This window comes from Nelumbo nucifera, chromosome 8, assembly GCF_055504915.1.
Source record: "Nelumbo nucifera cultivar China Antique chromosome 8, China Antique-T2T, whole genome shotgun sequence".
Lineage (NCBI taxonomy): Eukaryota > Viridiplantae > Streptophyta > Magnoliopsida > Proteales > Nelumbonaceae > Nelumbo > Nelumbo nucifera.
The window spans coordinates 30419323-30434854 of NC_142656.1; the positions used below are offsets into that span (position 1 = coordinate 30419323).

Here is a 15532-nt window from a genome sequence, read left to right on the forward strand (position 1 = left end):
AACATTTTTTATTATTTTATTTATTGTTTGACAGATTGTGCCGCAAAATACAAAGTTGTTAGAGACAGAAATCCCATAATATCATATAATATATTTATATATATATATATATATTTTATTAAATATAAACATTATCGCGCTAAGCTAAGGCTTGGACTTCGGTGTGGGTTTATTTGGAAAAGACCAAACCTGACGTCCTGACCCGAAAAATAATCAGGCCCGGTATTTAGAAAACGAGCCCGAGAAGAAGGGCCCGCGGGTTACCCGGCCCATGAATAGATCTATTATGGTGATTAACCATTTAGTCGGTTCAGTGAAAGATCACCAACAGAAAAAAAAAGAAAACAGTTTGGTCGGTTCATTTTCGACCATCTCTCATTTTCCACTGTTTTTATTAAAGTGCAGTAGATGTTTCTCCACCGTCCAAATGCATTCATTAAATTTCTCATCTGCAATCATCAAATCAAATTGAATTTGAACTTAGCCATAGGTCCCAATCCCTTGCCACGTGTATTAAATTCACTATATGAGATTGAATGGCAAATTACTCTCTCAGTCGAACACATTCTACAACTGAGGCCAAGTGCCAAATATTCAAGCTGAAAAACTGCTCTGAAAAAGGAATTACTCAGGGTATCTATACAGTCAAGCGAGCGTACATGTCTTTCTGCAACTTGTTACCTTCTTCATCCATACAGTCGGTCACATTCCTGGTACCAACTCTAGTGACCTCTCCTGCTGTCTATGTAACCATCCCCTAGCTTAATGTTTACACTGGACAAAAAGAGGATGGTAAAACTTAAACTTTCACCTTCAACTTGCTTAAGGGTATACTTATCTATGGCACAACAATATGATGATGGTAAGATGGTTAGAGTTCTCACTCCATAAACTTCTATCAAGAATTACATAGCTATGTACAAAATATGTTATTAAATTTAACATAAAATACAATTTAAAGTGAGAAAAACCTAAGTTACCAACAAACTTCAAATCTAACTAAACTTTTGTATAACTTGGTCCTTAGCATCTAATAGCTGCTTCACCACATCTCTCATTGTTGGTCTCTCACTTGGATGATCTGCTGTGCATCTTAATGCCACCAATAGTACATTGATAACTTCTTTTATGGCAATAGAGCCCATGAATTCTTCGATAAGGTTTGGATCTGCAATCCTGGTAATGGCTTGAGTTTTGCTCCATACTGAACGTGCCCAGTGAACTATGTCCATGTCCTGTTGAAATGAAGGATCCAAAGCTTTCTTTCTGATAATCAGTTCAAGCAGAACCACCCCATAGCTGTACACATCTGATTCCTTGCTCTTCACTACCTTAAATGCAGTCTCTGTCACAGTCACAGTGAGTTAACATGTTACAAGTAAATTTCTGGATGAAAGAGCTATGAAGAAATTGAAACTATGGACTGACAATGGAAACAAACAAAAATGAAAACATAGAAGTTCATTTATACCAGGTGCTATATATCCAATGGTGCCTGCAACTGTGATGGACTGAGTTGAGGTAGAAGATTTATCCATGAGATTGGCAATGCCAAAATCAGAGATGTGAGGCTCCATGTCAGTGTCCAAAACTATGTTATTTGGTTTGATATCTCGATGAACAATTGCAGGATTGCAGTCATAATGCAGATATGCTAACCCATGGGCGGTTCCTAGTGCTATCCTGTAACGCACTTCCCACTTGAGGACCGGAACTGGCTTGATCTCATGTAGAACATCATAGAGGCTTCCATTCTCCAAGTAATTATACAAGATGAGTCCCTGGTCCTCCATCAACCAGTAGGCTTCGAACCTTACCAGATTTCGGTGCCTGATCTTTCCAATAGTTTCAATTTCTCTAACCATACTTTTTATGGTTTTTCCTTTATGATGCGAAAATGTAAGCTTCTTTACAGCATAAATTCTCTCTGGACCCAAGTCTGCCTTGTAAACAATTCCATGGGCTCCTCTCCCAATGATAAATCTGCTGTTTAGATTATCAGTAGCCTCCATAACTTCACTCAGTAAGGAAGATGAACCTTCATGAACAGAGGTTTCAAATTTAAGTTTTTCTCTTCTCAACTTGAAACACATGTAACAGAACAAGAGAAGCACTAGAATACAGAACAATGATGACCCAAAAGCTATCATCACAACCTTTATTCTGGTGAGGTGTTTCTGATCATGCAATTCATGATTGCACGGGCTGAGATTGCTGTTTACAATGCAACTTGAGCCATCTCCAATAAGACAAGGAACACAGAGGCCCGGATTTCCCAAGAATGAAGAAGGTGAGGAGTTTAGAAACTTAATCAATCTGTCCGGTAGTGGACCACTGAAGTGATTATATGAAACATTCAACTCAACTAATGAATTTAGGGTACCAAGCTCTGCTAAACTTCCTGTCAGATTGTTCCAAGATAAATCCAAACTTGGCAGATAACTCAACTTTCCCATCCCTGATGGAATTTTTCCTGTCAGTCTATTACCACTGAGATTCAAAGCAAAGTTTAAGTTCTGCAATAATCCAAGGGATGGAGGAATTTCACCCTCAAGAAAGTTTCCTCCAAGTTGTAGCTCTGAAAGCTTTTCAAGTGCTGAAAAGAAATCAAGAATCCCCCCACTGAACATATTCTCTCTCAAAATCAAATTGGATAATTCTGTCAAGTTCCTCAGAGACAACTGAATGGAACCATTTAATGAGTTGAAACCCAGATCCAATTTCAATAATTTGTTACAGTTTGAGATTTGTGGAGGTAGCAGACCTATCAAATGGTTATGAGACAAATTTAAAAGCTGTAAGTTCACAAGGTTTCCTATTTCTTGAGGAATGGGTCCTGTAAGGTTGTTCATGGACAAATTTATTGTCGCAAGATTGGTACAATTCCCCAAGCTTGAAGCAATTGTCCCATTTATGTTATTTCCTCTAATGTCCATGAATAGAAGGTTTGGGTTTTTCATAAAATTGGGAAGGGGACCTGTGAGACGGTTGTTCTTAAGAATCAATCTTTTCAAGGTTGGACAGCTTCCAACATCTGAGGGAATGCTACCTTGAAGTAGATTCAGACCCATATTCAAAATTCTCAATTGTTTTCCAAAGCAAAGACTTGGAGGGATTTCACCAGAGAATGAATTGTTAGTTAAATCCAATTGCACCAAACTACTCTTAATCCCCAAGCCCAGGGGTATGGCTCCAGAAAAATGGTTGCTATACAACGAAATGTTTTCCAGACGGTGGAGCTCAGTAATCTCTAAAGGTAATTCCCCAGACAAATTGTTCTGATAGACCAGGAGATACTTAAGGGTTGGAATCTTCCAAATGCTAATTGGAATCTCTCCGGTCAATCTGTTTGTAAACAACTCAAGGTCCTCTAAATTACTCAAAGATCCCAACTCACTTGGAATTTTGCCTTCAAGTTGGTTTGTATGCAAGAGTAATTCCTTCAAGGAACTACAGGTTCCAATCTCTGGTGGGATTACCCCTGACAAAGAGTTCTCATTGAGGTAAAGTTGCTCCAGCTGAGTTAGTAACCCAAAGGAAGCAGGGATCTGACCTGTTAATTTATTACCCAGGGCTTGCAAGGTTGTTAAGCTACTACAGTTGCCCAAGCCTGATGGTATTTCTCCATCAAATTGATTGTAAGTAAGGACCAATTCCTGCAAATTCTTGCAACTACCAGAACCCCCCAACTTTATCCTGCCCTCAAGTCTGTTCGAACTGACATACAAGTAAGCAAGGAACTGAAGATTGTTTAGGCTCTCAGGCAAAACTCCAACTAACTGGTTGTCAGTAAGATAGAGTTCTTCCAATTTAGTACAATTCCCAATAGATTCTGGTATCATCCCTGATAATTGATTACTATAGAGCCACAGAGAAACAAGATCAGTCATGTTTCCTACATTCGACGGGATAGACCCGGTGAACCTATTAGCGTAGAGATAAACAGTGTCCAGACGTGGAATCTGGAACAAAGACTCTGGTATCTCCCCACTCAGGGAATTATCAAACAGAGATAAAAATCTGAGCCCCCTCAAGTTTGCTAATTTTCCAAGCACATCACCGGTGAAACCATTCATCGATAGATCCAAGTATTCAAGCAGACTACAGTTGGACAAGTCTACCGGGATCAAACCCGAGAAATTGTTGTCACTAAGGTCAAGCCTCTTGAGGGATCTCAACTGGCCAATCTCCTGTCTCAATGAACCGGAGATTCCCAGACCCGACATGTTCAGGGAGATCACATTCTTTTTCAGGCCATCACATTGAATTCCATGCCAGTTACAAGGAGTGGAATCGTTTGAGTTCCAGCTCGACTTGATAGAGGGAGGTACAGACAGATCTTCCAGTAGTGAAAGCAGAGCTTCTCCATCAGAGCTCAACCCAGCAGCAGTATGGAGCAAAGCAAAGTAGAAGCACAAGCACAAGTACAGGAAGTCTCTAAAAACGCTACCCATTACAGTTACACTACACCAGAACAAATCAAAAGACTAGATTTGGAGTATGGCTATGCTCACCTTCACCTAAGAACAAGAACTCTTGCACGAGAACAAAAAACTCTGTTTCTCTTGCCTTTTGCTTTCCACCGGAAGAACGAACCCGTGATTCATTCAGCACACTGAAACAGACCTTAAATACTTCACAGGATCATACTCCACCTCAGAATTCATCCCGCCTGTACGGTGGGGCTAAGATTTGTTGGGGTGGACTGAAGTCTGAACAATAAAAACCCCTTTTAAAATTCTGATAAACGGTTAATGTCGCGTTGAAGACGAAAGTCAATTCTAACTAAACCCAAGTTATTTTTGCCATTTAAAATTCTGACATCAGACCTGCTTGCTGACATCTTTCAGTCGACCTGCAATTCCAATTAATTAGAGTTTAATTTCTGCTCTCGCCATGGAGACTGATCTTTTCATGGAAAAACTTTGGCTGTCGATAAGGATGTGAGGGAAGTCACTTTTAAGTCATTTCGAAGGATCCACGCATGGTCATTCCGGGGTTCAATTCGGGCGGGTTGACTCGGGCTAAGGTTCAACCCAGGCCCATCTACAAGTGCAAATCTCGGGCTTTGGTTACGGCGAGTTCAAAAAGATTTTTTTTTTTTTTTTTGGCTTCAGACGAGTTAAAAAATATGAATATAGTTTTATATGGTCATCTTTTATTGGGTTAAGGGCTTAAGGCGGTCATCTTTGATTAAAAAATATGTACAAATTTTGTTTATAAAAATATATATCTATTTATTTGTATGGCTCGGATTGGGTCAAATCTGAACTGGACTGGGCTGAGTTAGAGCCCTTAACGCAACCCGAAAACACAGGTCCGATCCATGCAAAATCTCAGCTTGGATTGGATAGGGACTGCCCAAAGTTGCTGCTTGGTCACTGCATCTCCACTCACTTCGTCTGATATGAAAAACTGACAAAGTAACGGTCCGGAAGTAACATAGGAGAAATAGACCATAGTGTCACGGGGGTAGTTCTACAGCGGAAGAAACCCGTGCGGCGTCCTGGCCAAGGCAGGCCAGGACAAGCCTTTCTGCGCTTAGAGGCTAGGAGTTGCCCGATGGGATGGCTCCACCAACGTCAGTAGCACTGGATCATGACCTCAAGTCCAATGGCCGGGGCACTCTCCTGGCTCAGACCGGTCCATGGGAGGCGCCGCTTACGTGCTAAAGGGGGACAACCATCATGGAAGGCGACCATGCGCCGATAAGGTGACTTGGCACCGATGTGAAGGGTCTCCTGTATGCCGATGATGACAGGCACCTGTGTGCCATGATGATAGGCAACCGCTTGGCCCGGAACACACCCGTGCGCTAAGGGCAACGGGGTAGCTCACTCAGCTTGGGCAAGGGGCTGGCGAAGTTAAGGGACATGCTTGAGCCAGGCCCGCATGCCAAGCCTCCCTTGAGTATCGGTAGCGCAGTGCCGGTCCAACACTGTCCCCATGAGCAAGTGTGCGCCCATGAGGAACCCTGGTAGCCATGCTAGCCGTTAACCAGGGCCGCCCCGCAAGGGGATGAAGGTCTAGGAGTGCCAAGGTTAGGCACCCAAGGAGGTCGACCACCCCTCCTCAAAGAGTACGTTAAGCTTCTGGTGGTCTGCCTGAAGATGACATCAGTTCTCCCAAAAATCTTACAGGCGAAAATGACGGGCATGTCCCTAACGTAAGCCTGCCAAGCGTAGGCAAGGCTAAGCCTGTGCTGAACCGTAACAATAGGGACTAAATAGTAAATACCCAGTTTGGGAGAAATGGACCACAGCAACTTGTTTCACACTGGTTGAGTTTTTCTACTAGGGGATAGGGGATAGGGCCCAGGGAATAATGGGATCCAAATTCCGAGATCCATCAAGCTTTCACACAGTTGGGCCCTACCTTCTGGGGCCCAGCAATTTGTTTAACACGGTCGTCGGTGAGATCCAGAGTCCAGACTCGTCTAGCTTTCACATAGTTGGGGGCCCTACAGGGTACGTCCCAGCAAGGCAACAACTTCTTTCGTGAATTCAAATCAGCCCCCACGATGTCTCACAGCACATTTCCGCGGTATATTAAGAACATTTTGCCAAGACGATATCATCATTTTTTGTATATCATCGAGAGATATTCCTAATATAAGGCGGGGATGTACTCTAGGACCTTATTAGGGAGCAATTTTGTGGGGGAGGGGATTGATTTGATGTCTTCTTTCTTACGGTTGAGATTAAGACCCGTCCAGTTTTCCGGTAACCTTAGTCTCAGACCTCACATTTAAGTACCCATTGGACACGTTACTTTTTGCTTTAGGTATTGCAAGGTGGGGCTCACCTAGACTTGGCATCTAGTAAGAATGTTTGGTGAAAAAAATGCAAAAAGCCTAAACGGACTATTTTTATGTTATTTTTTGAGTCACTTTTAAACATGGTTTTTAAAATCGAATCAGATCGGATGGTCGGACTGGGAAAACCGAAATCCGGTCAAGTGATCAGTTTCATTTTACCCCAGAATCGTTATTTTGTCAAAAACCATTGATTCGATAAGTAAATCGCTGATTCAGGCAGTTGAATCAATCGAACCATTCAGTGGTTATGGCCGTTTTTTATTTTTTTATTTTTTATCAGAATGGGTCATCTACTCAACTCAAATGATCGGACTGTTCAACCCAGGAACTGGACCCTAACCGGTTCGTTGTCCGGTTTTCTTTTAAAAAATACTTGCTTTTAAGTCATTCCAAAGGATCCCGTGTGACTATATTGAAGTCATATTTTGGAGCTTAACGATAATGAGTTTGGGCTCTCTCTCTCTCTCTGTTTTTCACCAAACACAAACACTCACAGGCATTCCGTGTAAGCCGGATTTCAGAAAGCAGCTGATCAGCCATTTTATTTGAAATCAACACTGAATAAAATTCCGATCCTTAATTTGTCTCGTTGTAGTAAACACCTGGGTTCAAATCTCGCTTCACCAGGGTTTGGGGCTCGGGGGTTAAGCGGATGGGGAAAGCGACCCCGTTGTGTAGGGTTTTGCATTCGCCCCAAAAAAGTCCCATGCGCTGTGAGCGCGTCGCGTGTCCACACACACGCGAATTAGAGGGATTCGTGCGTTAGCTCCCTCTTGCCCAACTCTGCTCTTAGAACTCTGCTCCAATCACATGTGTGTCCCCCCACAACTCCGCTCTCAGAAAACCCGCCGGAGATTGCCCCCTTTGAATTCTGCTGGAGCACGAGATTCGCCCCTTGCTGCATATTACGTTGCGATTCTCTTCTAGTACAAGAAAACAAAACGTTCACAATAGACATTTTTGATTCTCGGAGAAAGAATAAAAGCTTTTCCTTTCCTCTTCCTCTCTACTGGGAGATTTGAAGGACAACCTCAACTCAACCCCTTTTTGTTTCAAACCTCAAAAAATGAAGAGAGCTTGCTATTGGAAACTGAACAACAGTAACCCTCTGTCTCTCGCTTATCTGATCTGGGCTATACCTCGTTCTTTCTATACTTGAAGAAAGACACCTCCAGATATCAGAGCTAAAGTGCGAAACCAAAGACTGAACCGTAATCAACTGCCAAGGATAAGATACAAAGCACCCACCCTATAAATTGCCATGATTGAAATGAAAAAATATATAAAAAAGAGAAGAAAAGAAAATCTGTGTAGGCTCACAAACCACTCAGTTAGTCTTACTGATGCGTCAGCGTCGCCTTCGGGAGGAGGCATTAGAGAGGACATCTTCTTCATCGTTTCTCACTGTTAAAAATGCTTCGGCGAAAAGGTAGAAAATGAAAAGAAACTTATTTGAAAAGAGAGGGATATTTATCTCCGATAAATAAAGCTTCCAGAACGGTCTTCGGTGTTGATCAGCGGAACTCAAAGGGGGGCAATCTCCGGCGGATTTCAGTTCTAAGAGCAGAAGGTCGAGGGTTGAAGTGAGCCGAATTTCGAGAAAAAGGAGAAAGAAAATCTTTTGGGCGAGAGGGAGCTAACGGCCGTCCTGTGGGACGTGTGGGGAGGATACGCACGAATCCCTCTAATCCGCGTGTGATAGGACACGCGGAGGGCTCACAGCCCATGGGACGTTTTTGGGGAATGGGGGACACAGATGCGAACCCGTTGTGTAGCCCCATGAAGCATATAATAAAGGATTCATTACTTATATAATAATCCTATATATAATATTTGATAAACCATTTATATATATCCTAAGCTTTCAGAATCACCAAGGTGGCTTGGTGGTGTATTAGCTAGCTGGTTTGTTCCAACAGTGATGATGTAGAATCTAATACCAAAAAAAAGCTTTCAAAACCAAATTAAACGTGCCTTATTTATTTTACTTTATTTTTTTGATAAAGCCAAGAAAGGGGCGTATCCAGAAATCTAAATAGTTAATCATATTTAAGAGTCTAGGAACAAAGGAATTAGATACATTTTTCGGAAAAGTACGGACAGGCCTAATGCAAATTTTTTATTCCCACTGCAAAGGTAATAAGGTCCAAAATATTACACAAGGTTCTTCAAAGAGTCGATAACAAGTATGGAGTCGCCCTCAATAGTAATATTCTTGTTTGGGAAGTTTAAAGCCCATATTAAGGGCTTCCCATGCAGCCCGGGCTTCAGCCACATTGATAGTGGTTTCGCCAACCCTATATGCTTTATGGTCCAAAATTTGGCCTAAGAAATTTCTAGCCACACCTGCAATGGTGTACTTACCATTTATGAAGGAGGCGTCGAAATTAATTTTGATAGAGTCCATTTCAGGACTAATCCACCAAACCGGGATAGTGCTTTTCCCTTCACAAACATTATCATTATCTTCCATATACTTTCAAGTTTCATCAAAGGCATGCCGAGCCCTCTCTATAACAATAGGAGGGGGGTTAATCTTATTTTTAAACACACTCTCATTTAGATTTTTCCATAAGTGTCACAATAAGAAGGTAACATTTTCTTTTTTTGAAAGAAATCCTTACAATCTTACCTATGCTATTTTTCCACAAGAACTCTCTCTACTTCTTATCTAGCTCCTCAAGGGCATTTATTTTGAGATTTTGAAGGGCCTCATTATATACTGGGGATCATATTGGTTGATGCTTTTAAGAGAGTGACTTTCCCAACAAGGGATAAGGAGTTTTGCTTCCAACCCGCCAATTTATTTGTGATATTTTCACTAAGAAATTTAAAAGTATCCTTGCAATGCCTATTATTAAAGACTAGAGCTCCCAAAATACAAATCTTTCTTGGTATTCAGAAGAATTTTAAGCATTCTAGATAGAATTTTCTGAATTCTATAGTGAATATTCTTGGAAAACATAATGCATGATTTAGCAAAATTAGGGGCTTTCCTTGAGGCTCTGGCAAAATTATCAAGAATATTTTTAATTTCTAGGCAGGCATGGATATTTGCCTTCACAAACATGTCTTATTGACTTTTCAAAAGTTAAATGTAACAGATAAAACGTAAATGACAAAAATGGGCTTAATTGTTCATTCTCTCCTCTCTTTTCCTTCTTTTCTTTCTTCTTCTTCAAACTTCTCAATCAAAGTAAGAGATCTTGCCGCCTCAAGGCCACCTCTCTCTCTCTCTCTCTCTCTCTCTCTCTCTCTCTCTCTCTCCTTCTTCCTCCTCTTCTTCTCTTTGTTGTTGAAACCTAAAACCTACAACCACCCCCAAGCTCCATTGCACACTAAAGTAAGAAAACAGTAAGGAGTGCCATTGGAGCAACAAAGGAGGCTCTGCTACTGAAATTTTCCATATCTCTTTGTTGAGGTTCTACTTTGGTAAATCCTTAATTTTCAAGAACATGATAGAGACGTAGGAGACTTCTATGCTTTTATCTATTGAATCTCACAAACTAGATTCAAGGTTTTATAAATACTAGTAATTAAGTACGTGAGTTGCACATATAGATTTTTTTTTCATATTAATTACTTTAATCTTAGATATATCATATTTAGGATAGAAATTGAAAATTAATAAAAGTAACAATATGGTTAAAAATAAACTTAAATACTTGTATTAAATGTGCACCTACTGAAATTTTAAATTAAATTACAATAACAATTATTATTATTATTATTATTATTATTATTAAATGTGCACCTACTACTACTACTACTACTACTACTACTACTACTACTACTACTACTACTACTATTACTACTACTACAAGTACTACTACTACTACTAATAATAATAATAATAATAATAATAAATTTTGTATTCCATTTCTTTCTTAAATAAAAGTAATTTTTATTTTAACAATTACTTTTATTTAATATGATGATTATATAACATTAGAAATGTTTCAAAATGTCATTGAAAAACTCTATACTTTTTATCTTTTATGTTCTACCTTTTTTTAAATATTTATTATTCAATTATAACATCATGAATTTCTTTGAAAAGATGGATAATTGACCCACCATTTAAATAAGAAAATGACTTGGTGAGTGCATCTCAATCAAATGTAGCAAGGGAAAGCGAGAAAACCGAGGAAGATGGTTCTTTGCATACCCCTATTACTATGACAAGGACACCAATTGTGTTTTTCTTCTTGTGAGATGATGAACTAAATCCTTGTCCTTGTTGGTGAGATATTTATAGAGTTAGATCATCTAAGTGAGAAAGGGCACGATAGAGTAAGTTTTAGATTTTTGTAAAACCCTTAATGATAATGGGTGCAAGTTCTTTGCTTAAATTCCTTCCCAACAAATGAAATCCAACTTGAATGTTGATTTAAGTAAACTTGCAATCTCAGGATAATTCTCCATTAGTCAAAAGGCTACCTCTATCCTAAAAGAGGAGGATATGTTTGATACGGAGCTCTTCCTTTCCAAGGAAGACACCTATCATGTCTTGGGTGAAGGTTGGTCAATGAAGACTTTGTTGCCCAGATAGCTTAACCCAAGAGGGGGTGTATTAAGTACTAAAATGATTACCCCAACTAAATCCTTCTAAGATAATGAATGCAAGATTAATGGAAGGTTGTGCATATGCTATGCAAATGCCGTGGATAACAAAGCAATCAAATAAATGAAACTAAACAAGTAAAATTAATGATTGAAAGAATGTAAAACACAGAGATTTCTACAAAGGTTTGACCAAACCTTGGTCTACGTCTTCTCCTTAGGTAACCTCTTAAGAATCCTACTAAAACTAACTACACTTCTGAATGCCAGTCAAACCTTATAATCAACAAGGCTTTTAAGTGCCTACAATACATTAGCCAATCGAACTTTTAGGTGTCAACCAAACATGAACAATTGACTTATGGGTGCCAACCGCACCTATAATAGTGTTCCTTTCTTGAACACCCCAAATACAATAGATATAATAATGTAAATTTAAATGTAACTAATGCCTTTAATTGGGCTAACAAAATAGATATAGATCAAAACTATATCAATGTAACAGTATGCATAATCAATATAGGCTCAAATTCTTGAAGAGATTCAACAATTCTCAGTGAGAAACAATTAAGCTAAGAAGGCTACTTGGTTTCTCTCACTATAGATTAATTTAAAACAAAAGTTTCTTCTTTTAGAGAGACTCTTGCTTACAAAATGCTCTCTTTTTCTTAGTTGATATTCACAAATTGAGTTCTAATTGTTCTTCAAGCCAAAACCACTAATATATAGTGGTAGAGAACATCTGAGCTTTAAAGAGTCAATGGGAAGGTATTAATCCATAATAGGAAATGTTCAAATTAAATTCCCAACAAGATAGAAGGCATACTATAAGCAGTAGTAGCTATTAGCCTATTATGTCTTCAAACAATAAAAAATTTCTATAAGTAGTCAGCTACCACTCGTAGGGAGGAATCATTTTTCTCTAGTAAATAGCTACTACCTCTTGATAGTCAACTAATAACTTAATCCCAATGTTGGTTGTACAACATAGTTGACTCATGATTTGCTATAGTCGACTACTTAACAATGCCGATTCAAAACTGGCCTCGATTGTGAAGGTTAGTTAACTATAGGTTTATTAGTTGGCTTCGATTGTCAAGGGTAGTCAAATATAGGTTTATGGGTAGTCAACTATTTATTATTCATAATCTTAGAAACATAAAGATTTCTATTACAAAGGTCTATAAATTATTTCTTTAGGCTTCAAAGCTTAGATTAATTACTTTTTTAAGTCTAGGAACACCTAAGTATTAGTCGTTGGTTTCTAAGGTTAGGTTAACCAAGATTGGTTGAGTTTAAGCCCATAATGGGCATCTCATGCAAAAGATTTACGTTAAATCTTAAAACACGACACACAATAGACCATTAGATTCTAATGCTTCTTCCTTTTCAATTCTTTGTAAAAAAAATATTCTTTGGAGAGATTCAAGTTGATCTTCAGCTACCCAATGCATTTATTCATGTTTTGGTTCTCAAAGTAATTTATTAAACACTTTTAACTGAATAAATATAACTACACACTTAACACCAATCATTAGTACTCTTGATGATTCTATTATCATCAACGCATGTAAGGTTAATAAACTATGACTTTGACAATGATCATTACCCGAACAGTGACCATGAGCCAACTACTTGGAAGTGATCTTAGTGTTTCATAAGTTTGATCTTTATTGGTTGTGTAGTTTAGGTCTAGAATTTTACTAATGTGTGATCCTTTATCTTCTACCTTTTCTCATTACTATGGTTATTTAATATTTGGATGCTTACTTTGTACTCATTTTTATCTATTACATGCAAAAAGGGGAGAGATATTACTTCAGATTTCTCCATTCTTCTATACTAGTACTTTGCTTTATGGGAATGAATGGGATGATTATATTTCCTCTTCCCCATGTGTTTTGATGGTTAGACCATTAATATGCTTTAAAATGTCTAGTTTTTATTCTTATAGCTTTTCCCCTACTAATTATTGTTGGTGCCAAAATAGAGAATATATATGTATGAAAAATCATAGTCTTGAAATAGGGAAGAAATCATGAAAAGGGAAGAAGATATGCAGAAAGAGGGAGAAACTATGAAAAAGAGAGAAAAAATAGGGGGAGAAAATACATGTGTATAAGAGAGGTATTCGTTCACGAAAATATATGTGCTTGAAAATGATATTTGCAAAATCTTGAAAAATATTGGAATATGAGCTTGAAAAGTTAAAATCAATTTCTTTTATTAGAGGGAGCATAAATTGAGGGGGATCATACTATTCAATCCATTATATCTGCAAAATTGATGTTCATGTATGTTTGTGTCATATGGGGGAAATTGTTGACTCCATGTTTTTGATCATAACAAATTCATTTAAGCTATTGATGTGATTGGATTTCAATTGTGTAGATAAATTCAGGTTTCTACCAAGTTCAAAGTGCAAGAAAAGATAAGAACAGAAACTCAGTTGCAAGACGCTCAAAATGAGTTTATAGCAGACCAGCCCTGGTCAACAAACACTTTAGAGACCAATTGTTAATTCGGAAATATTCTTAGGCATTTCCTGGACCTTGTTTTGCTCAGAAAAATTCATTAGAAATTGTCTTTACATGTTTTGGTGGACTAAAGAGTCAACTCCCAAAAATCATTTCAAAATCACCTCTAAACTTCTCTATTTAAAGAAAAGTAATGACTTGATGGATTCAAATAATCATATTACTCATATTTTGAATCCTTGATATATAATAACCTTTGAGAAAATGAAAAAAGACAAGAGATTGAAAGGAGATTACAAGAAAAATCAGAGGGAACAAGTGAAGGAACACAAGTAAGATAAAAAGAGATTCCCATGAAATAAAAAGAGAGTGAAAATGAGAAAAATTTCTAAGTTTTCTTTGAATCGGCAAAATCAATATTACATTGAGTCCCAAAAGTCCTACAGAGCTCAAGCTATTTCATACTGAAATAGTTTGTTTGTATTGTTATGTAAGCCTTGTAAAGGTAAAGATTTGGTATTCCTTAGATTTTATCTTATCATATTGTCAACACCCAATTTTTGTTCATTCCTTCACCTACCTTTGTATACCCTCTTTCGAGACCCCAAAACTTGAAAACATAACCTAACCAACTTGAGGTTTGTTGAAACTCAAAATAATGTGAACATCTGACACTACATAGGCTTTAATACACTAATAAAAAATGATCTTTAGAATTAGGAATCTAAAATGTCAATTACACGGAATTTTGTGATTAAAATCCAAAAATCTACTATTATATCCTTTCCAATGGTATCAATCTACACAATGTTTGAACCTTGACTTCACAAAATTAAATCTGAAAAATTTGACACACCCCTAAATCTTACCATAAATTTACAATGATCAACCTAAAAAATGTTGAGATTCCATTTTGACAGCCTTGGATGAATGAAACTAGACAACTAAGGTCCAAAACTCATTCTCAGATCTTAACCTTCCACCCAACTCTTCATCTTAATCCACGCTTACAAGCTAAAATTCAACTTAAAATTCCCTTGTTTTGTTTAACCATATGATCAAAAAATATTCCAATTTGACATTTATGATTTAATCGCATAAGAAATTGTAGTACAAATAAGGAAGAACCTCTTGTTAAGTTCAAAATAACCCACCTATCCAATTTTCACTCTTAAAATTCATTCATTTCCTTCCATTAGTTGATGAGTCATAAGTCAAACCTTGATTTGAAATAAATCTTTCAATCCAAAACTTTGATCAAAGATCCGAATTTCTCATCAAATTCAATACCTTTATAAATGCCTATCCACCAAATTGCATCCCAAATTCCCTCGTTTAACCCACGATTAGGAAAAGATTCCATTTCAATAAATCTTATTGGTTAGAGCATGACAGTCGTAGCTCTTCATCATCCAAACCTCAGTTAACCAATTAGATCTCACCACCACGTTTAGAATCCAAAAAACCCTACTACATCAAATTTCATTACTTAATTCCTCAATATGACTATTAAACAAGCAAGATTCCACTTTAAACCTTTTCATTAAATAATTAGCCATTAATTAAAACCTTGATCTGAAGCAAAACTTTAAATTTACACCTCTAATTAGTGAGAAATCTCTTCCATTATATTCATGATGTTTAAAATTTCTAATCCACCAAATTTCATCCTAAA

The 15532-nt window shown here is 37.8% G+C and overlaps 1 protein-coding gene across 2 annotated transcripts; it reads right to left on the reverse strand.

Moving 5' to 3' along the window:
• Nucleotides 1-860: 860 nt before the first annotated feature.
• Nucleotides 861-4931, reverse strand: LOC104590065 (uncharacterized). 2 transcript variants are annotated; one of them, XM_010248586.3, is made up of 3 exons: nucleotides 4830-4931; nucleotides 1472-4712; nucleotides 861-1345 (listed from the first exon to the last, which is right to left on the reverse strand). In XM_010248586.3, the coding sequence occupies exons 2-3, from the start codon at nucleotides 4452-4454 to the stop codon at nucleotides 996-998; spliced, it is 3333 nt and encodes a 1110-aa protein (XP_010246888.2). In that variant the 5' UTR covers nucleotides 4455-4712; nucleotides 4830-4931; the 3' UTR covers nucleotides 861-995. The 2 variants fall into 2 exon arrangements, with proteins under 2 accessions (XP_010246888.2, XP_088748707.1); XM_088892581.1 differs by having other exon boundaries at nucleotides 1472-4928.
• Between the last annotated feature and the right edge of the window lie 10601 nt (nucleotides 4932-15532).